At 35.6% G+C, this 7,388-nt stretch overlaps 1 protein-coding gene across 2 annotated transcripts; it reads right to left on the bottom strand.

The window, feature by feature from the left end:
• Nucleotides 1-762: 762 nt before the first annotated feature.
• LOC129573479 (uncharacterized) lies at nucleotides 763-6,566 on the bottom strand. 2 transcript variants are annotated; one of them, XM_055453986.1, is made up of 4 exons: nucleotides 6,340-6,566; nucleotides 3,815-4,113; nucleotides 1,495-2,905; nucleotides 763-1,372 (listed from the first exon to the last, which is right to left on the bottom strand). In XM_055453986.1, exons 1-4 carry the CDS (start codon nucleotides 6,377-6,379, stop codon nucleotides 918-920), a joined length of 2,205 nt encoding a protein of 734 aa, XP_055309961.1. In that variant the 5' UTR covers nucleotides 6,380-6,566; the 3' UTR covers nucleotides 763-917. The 2 variants fall into 2 exon arrangements, with proteins under 2 accessions (XP_055309961.1, XP_055309962.1); XM_055453987.1 differs by having other exon boundaries at nucleotides 1,495-2,902.
• Nucleotides 6,567-7,388: the final 822 nt, after the last annotated feature.

Raw genomic sequence — 7,388 nt, 5'->3', positions numbered from 1 at the left:
GTAGATTCGCTAATTTTCATAAAAACGTTGAGTAACCTCGAAAATCACTTCCAAAATTTTGTAACGTTACCGACCCATTCAATCGCTCATAAGTCCAAAACTACAGGTGATAGAAATAACAGTTTTTCTATGAAATGTGTGTCTTGGGCAGCATTATCATATGAGGCTGTGAGAATGAAAATGGCAATACAGGAATAAACATTCTGAAACGCATCAAGAAAAAAAATTCGCAAAAATGAATCATGAGTTCTGAATATGCAAAAGTGAAACATGAATTTACATGGGCAGCATAGGAGGTTCATGGTTCACTTTTGCGTATTCAGAACTCATGATTCACTTTTGCGAATTTTTTTTCTTGATGCGCTTCAGAATGTATATTTATTTATTTATTTCACCGCCAAAAAAAAAAATATATATATATTCCTGTATTGCCATTTTCATTCTCACAGCCTCATATGCACTTTTAAAATTTTGGGGTTTCGTTATCATTTTCGGAGATATGGGCGAAATAGGCGTGCAAATTGTAACGTTACCGTCCTGACCCTCGCCCATTTGGTGTTGATGGATTGGCGTTTTTATATGACATCGTTGACATTGTGTCGACCATTTCTTTTAAAAAAATGTTATGAAAAGTGTTGATAGGCACCTGAATTGTAACAACAATAGTTTACTCTATTCCTTTGTGGGATCAAAAAACATCTGCAGAATATCTGAAAATTGTGAGGATCATATAAATCAGGCTGATTAGAGTTAAAGCAAATCTAAGTTTTTTATAATATTTGTTTTATTTACATTATTTTTTCAGCAACGAATTTTAAAAAGTACTTTGAAAAATATATCAAATAAATATATGTCCATGACAATAAATGAACATAAGAAGTGAGAAACAGACAAATAACTAATTAAACTGACGATGACTATTGGCTTGGTCCACCAATGTAATCAATCAAAGGCTTCAAATATGAGGTTAGAATTCCTTCTTCGGCTTCTTGTTTTGGATGATAGCGAATGTAGTGTGTGGTTGCTTGTCTGGTGTGTTGAGCTGGATGGTTGACATGGTGATATGGAACGGAATTTTGAATTGGTTGAGTGTGGTGTTGTTGACGTTGTTGTTGTTGTTGTTGCTGTGGTTGCTGCGATTGCTGCTGCTGTTGATATTGCAATTGTTTGTATTTATCAGCAGGGATAGGAATAGGGATAGGTACTGGAATCGCTTGAACTTTGTAACCGGCATCAATAAGAGCTTGGAATTCAGCTTGCGATATGGGCTTCTTTGGACTTGTTATGGGTAATGGGGGTTTTCGAGGCTCCGAATGCGTCTGATGACCAGGTGGGTTTGATTGTGTCAATCGTGGGACCGATTCGTTTTGCCCTAAAGGCGGTAAAACCAATAAGATAATTAAAAAAATTAGTCTTCAGTCTTTGCCTTTGCATGCCATTCTACAGAGTTTCCTCAAAAGTAGTCTCCTGACAATAAAACTGTTCTAGACTTACCATTGTTTTGTGAGACGAAAAGAGTTGATCGTGATGGTTGAATTGGAATTAATAGATCAGACTGTGCTTGTGGAGAAGCTTGAGACGGTTGATGGAACTGTGTACGAACAGGAACATATTGAACTTGTGCAGCTGGCTGGACTTTTATCTTTTTATAGTACTGGGGGGAGTCTGAATATTGAGGCCTATGAACATGTTGCGGAGCTGGTACCGATTTGATCTTCGATTCCTTCAAATTTGCAGCATTCACATTACCATTTGAATCAAAAAGTTCGTATTTCAATTGGCTTTGTGAGCTATCGGAAACAAACCGGGTTCGGGGCGTGGGTGTTGGATTTGGTGTCGTTGAAACATGATGTACATATTGAATCCGAAATTCCGGCTGTCCATTTGGTTTGCTATCACTCTGTTGAGGGCCTGTGGGTAAATTAGTTTGTTCCAGACCAGACTGTTCGAAATTATTATTAGCAATCAATCGTTCATTTTGTGGCGTATATGTTTGGAATGGATGATTTACATCTGATGGATAGTAGGCTTGTTGTGCTTGAATATGCGATTGTGGAACAACAATGGAATATTGGCTCTGGGGTTGAGACGCCTGTTGCTGTCCTGATTTCGATTGTTCGGATTGGGTAATTTGTTGAACGCTTTGATAGTGTAGCGGCTGTGATTGTGCAATGGATTGTTGATTGGATATTTGAGTTCGAGCTGTGCTTGTATACTGATACGATGGTTTGAAACTGATTACTTTCTTTGTTGGCTTTACGATCACTTCTTGATGGTATTGTCCACGAGCTGGATCGTATTTGGTCTTTCCAACGGTTTCATGATACTTTTTCAAGTTCACCCTAACTGTGTCCTTATCGATGGGTGATCCAAAATCTTGAGGCGCCGTTGTAACGAAATGAGCTGGCTGGGAAATATAGTGTAGCGGCTGACGTACAAACTGATGCTGTGAATTTTCTGGCTGCAAATTTGGTACTGGAGATGATGGTGTCGATGGAATATGAGTTCGAGACGTAAACTTTTTGAATTCATTGTTGCTAAATGGGGTTTTTGTTGAATAGGAGTTATATGTGTTGTCTGCAGTGGTAGTTGGAGCTGCTGATACATATCCGAATGGCGCTTTTGAAGTGCTAGTTTGGGAATTTTGCACTAAATCTGTATTTCTAATTAGTTCCAAATACTTATCTTCACTGATCAATGTTTGGCTCGGTGTGCTTTGCTTGGGTGCTAAAGAAGAATAGCTAATTTGAACTCGCTGTGGCGGTGTGCTTTGGTAAGGTTGCACTTTGTTGCGTGGCTCAACAGGCAAATGACGACTGTCGATATGAACTGTATCGGGGCTTTCATTATCATTTTCGATATCGGGAATGTAGTTATAGTAAGACGGTAATATGGATTGCTGCTGCTACAGAAAAGAAGAACAAATAAATCAAAAGAGAATAAATAGAAATTGGAATTCCAGAGCAAAAATTAAAAAAAATTTCATGCAGAATAGTTCAAATTATTTTCTGTGGTATGTTTTTGATTTCAAAAGATTTCAACCTCGGGCAAACGTCTGGCAAACCAATGTGTTTTAATTGCCAACTTAGTAATTTCTCTTCAACCAATACCGCAGTGAAGCATAGTGATAACAACGCACGCCATTCAAGTCAACAAAAATAATTTTCTATAAAATTGCCTATGTTTCGTTTCCGCATGTCGCATGTGTCTCCTCTTCAATTGTTGCTGAATGGAAAAATATTCTCTTCGTTGCATAGCAAAATTTATCTAGGTAAACAAATATCCGGGTCGCACTATCGATTTACCTCAATCGGAGACGAGAGACTTAACTTAGCTTGCTTTAACGGGAGTTTACATTGATAAATTGTTATATAAATGTATAGAATCGTGTTTCACGATTTTTGCATTCGCATTTCGGCCCATAAAATGTAATCATGAACACAGCAAAGAATATGAACAGAAATCTACGGCATCTGAATCGAATGAAGCCAAAGAGCACAACTGTATTTGAGTTGCACGTACAGAATGATTTGGCGTTGTAATGATGTTGCTGGTTTAACCTTTCCCATTGCGGGAAAATTATTTGTGCAGTGTTATTTAATCGATTGCTCGGAGCATTTTAGATGATCGCAGTCCTATTCCAGATTTGCCCGTCGAAAGGTAGCTTTAAATTGAAAGTTGTAAGTGTAAGCATCGAACACAAAACTGGAGAGTCATTTTTTATGAATAAATGTCTCGTAATACAATCTTGATTTTTTTGAAATATAAAATGCCAAAGAGTGTGTTTACGTTAAAGTGTAATTAAATGTTGAACCTGTTGCTGTGGCTGTGGCTCCAGCTCTTCATTTTCGACTATTTGTGGTTTTGATACTGTTGTTGGACGCCGTGTGTATAGAGGGACGCGTTGTTGGTTGTAAATACCATGTGATAATTGTAGAGGGAAGACTTGAGGTCCAGAATCTATTCCAATCGATGCACTGGTTCCCGGCGTCCGCAGATATTGATTAACTTGTCGCTTATTTTTTGTCTCCAGCACTACTGGATTTTTCATTTCAGGACTACCGGTAGATGCAGTTGCATTTGCCGCTATAGCTGTTTTTAACACAAACGAAACTAAAAAATAAAAGCATTAATACCGTTTTGAACCTAATTTACGAAATGGTTTCATGAAACGGAATCAAATTCTTACGTTCGAAAGAAATAATCAGTAATATAGAATAGGGCATAGAAAATGCTAAAATTCCATTTATGGTCCATATATGGACGGTACGCATCACAAACTAATCACCATTAACTAAACATCGTAACGGTCTGACTCTGGTTTCGTAATGTCCAAAAAATTATAAGTTATGCAAACTTGTTTCTGAAACATGATAAGCGATCTATTTGACTGCAAATGGATCGCTTATTATGTTTAACTTTCTTCAGATTTTTTTGTTTACGACAGATAATATTGGAGGAGCACACTATCATTATTTGTTGAGCATGTGGAGTAAAATAAACTAAAATATTTGATTACATGTTGCGAAACGGTCGTGTAATTTCAAATTAATTTTGCTAAATTCAGCGAAGCGTTTGAATCAAAGTCACAAAAACGATATTGATCATTTCAATGGCTTTTTCTCTTTCTCGCTCTTGTGCAATAAAAGTAAGTGTCGGTTATACTTTTTAATTAGCAATGTCATGAAAAACGGTAAATTAACGGTTATGGCCGTTTATATGCCTCCCGATACTTCATTTAACGTCAGAGCGAAATTTTGATCGAATTTCGGAATTTTCTGCTTTATCAACACCGGGCGGATCCGCTTTCTGAATGGAAAGTTTCACATTTTCAACATGTTGGTCAATAAAAATGACAGTTTGGTAAAAATCTTATTTTGATTTGTCAAATTCAATCTTACCCACAATCTCTCTAATGCCATTGTAATAAAGAGAAGTCGATGCATTGATGTGTGATCTCAAGTGAAATCGAATGTTGATGAAGTTGAGTACTACTTACATATACGATAATTTTTCTGACCATTCACACTTTATTTCGCAGAAGAAAAGTAAGTATACGTGGACACTGGACACGCACATAAAGTGTATCACGAAAAATCAAATTTACGCGAGACGACCATTGCAAATTAAATACGATATGATGATTGTAACGAACAAAGTGGAATGAAGATTATGCGGTGAGCACACCGAATGCTACGAAAGCGTCGTTAACGTTTATCAACTGCGCGAAAAACAACAACAACAACAACGAAAACTTGATTCCAATATATAAAAAAGAAAACGAGTTTCAATTTCATTTTCATCTATTGTGCTCTCTGTGTATTTCCAATTGAATTATGTGACTTTTTTGCATAGAGTGGCCGTTCATACCAATGTGTTGTGTTTCGATCCGCAATCTCGGGAACAAAGGCTTTTTGTATCTAGTTTGATACAATTTTCACTTTTTGTCTTGAAAGAATGGAATCAAATGTAGGGACTGCAACCAATTAGCTTAACAATGCCTAAAGATCGGTCATCGTTTTTCATTCAAAATTTGTATGGTTTCTATAGCATTCACTTATTGATACGACATTGACCGTACACAAGTAAAGTGATACACTGACTATGAAATGATGCGCGATTGTCGAAAGAAATTAGAGATCATAACCATTTGAAAGTATTTATTGTATGCTCTTCCAATTTCTGTATGATATTTGATGACATTCTTCTTAAAATTCCAATTATTTGCATTGTGTCCAGTATTGTTCAGTTAAAATTGGAATTAAATTGATACGAATTCATTTTATGAATTTCATAAATCATTATTGCTAAACGGTTATTGATCCGAAACGAAACTAAAAAGTCCAACATCATAAAATTTCTCAGGAGCTTATCGAAACTATAAAAAAACTCTAAGATTAACACAATTTGTCATTATGAGCATCGGTCTTCATTCAATAAATATATAACAAAGCCTTGACATAGCATAGTCACGATCAATATGGTTGTGCTCTACGGTCAAACAGGTTTTATTTTTCTTGTTGTTTTGTTTTATATTCGTTTAAATGCATCCAGTGCTAATGATCCCTTACGGCCACTATTCATGCCATTATAAATATGGTTAAGAAGAAGAAATAACGGTCCAATGTTACGTACTGAACGTTAAAAAAAAACAAAAAGTTCAAATCCTGAACGAACATGGTGCAGCATGCATTTTTGAATTTTCACTCACAATATAGAGCAAAAACACGTTTTTTTATAATGGCAAAATGAGTTTTGATATCAACGATTGAATGAAACGCTACTGCATACAAATTCTTTGTATGGAAATTTGATAGAACTGGATCGCTATGCACTTACCAACTAACAATTGGCAATAGAACTGCATTTTATCACGCATATTGATTTTTTTCTTTTTTTCTCTCTCTCGCTCAATAATTATACGAAATCGAAATTTGTTGATTCACCAAATTAACTTAAAATTATTTCTGATGATCGTTATTGGATGTTTTTCACAATTGACATTAAAATGAATGATTTAAACTAGTTTTATAGATCAACACGGCCGTTGACCTGACACTTCAAACTTTAGTTTACAAACTTAAGTGGTATAGACTGGAAACTAGTTTGACTCCTCAAAAAATTCACTCTTTTTTTCGGAGCAATTCACATTGATTTTCATTCACTGTTTCTGCATACATACATTTTTCATATGTTTTTCATACATTTTATTTTTCTATAGAAAAGTAAAAGTGTTCTTTTCCGTTCACTTCATCACCACTTGAAGTAAAAACACAAATTTTCGATTTAATATTGTTGAAAAAAAAACAATAAGAAGTTACTTGTTTATTTGGTTTTTATAGCTTGAAGGATTTATTTGATTCGATCTTGAGTGCAACGTAGTTGTTGTCCGTTTGACGATCACCACACAAATCGACCCGAAACCTACAAGTGCCAGGTATTTATAAATTTTCTAACGGTGTGATTGCGAGCAAAGAGAAAGGCTTCAAACGTAAACGTACGAACTGTAATGCAACGTAAAGCATTTAACCTGCGCGGTGGCAGCACTCCCAATCAGCTGCAAAAGTACCAATGTTCATCGCTGTGCATATGTACATACATGTTTGTGTTTGTATGGTGATGAAGACATTACAAAAATGAAAACGACTGAATTTGCCAACTTACTCTGGAAAATTCTCATGTATGCAACTTTGCTAAATTTTGTGAACATAATTTTGCAATCGTTAATTTGTAAATGAAATGAAAATAAACATTGAAAAATTTAACAAATTTGTGGGTTTTATTTACATGAGAATAAATGGCAAAGCCAATTTTTGAACAACGTTTTTTTATTTCCTACACGTTCATTTGGACACTCGTAATCTTTCCAACAAACGAAAATACCAAAT

The sequence above is a fragment of the Sitodiplosis mosellana genome, unplaced genomic scaffold, assembly GCF_009176505.1.
Source record: "Sitodiplosis mosellana isolate CC-2019 unplaced genomic scaffold, AAFC_SMos_1.0 Smas_scaffold_6089, whole genome shotgun sequence".
NCBI lineage: Eukaryota > Metazoa > Arthropoda > Insecta > Diptera > Cecidomyiidae > Sitodiplosis > Sitodiplosis mosellana.
This window is presented reverse-complemented; position numbering and strand designations above follow the sequence as displayed.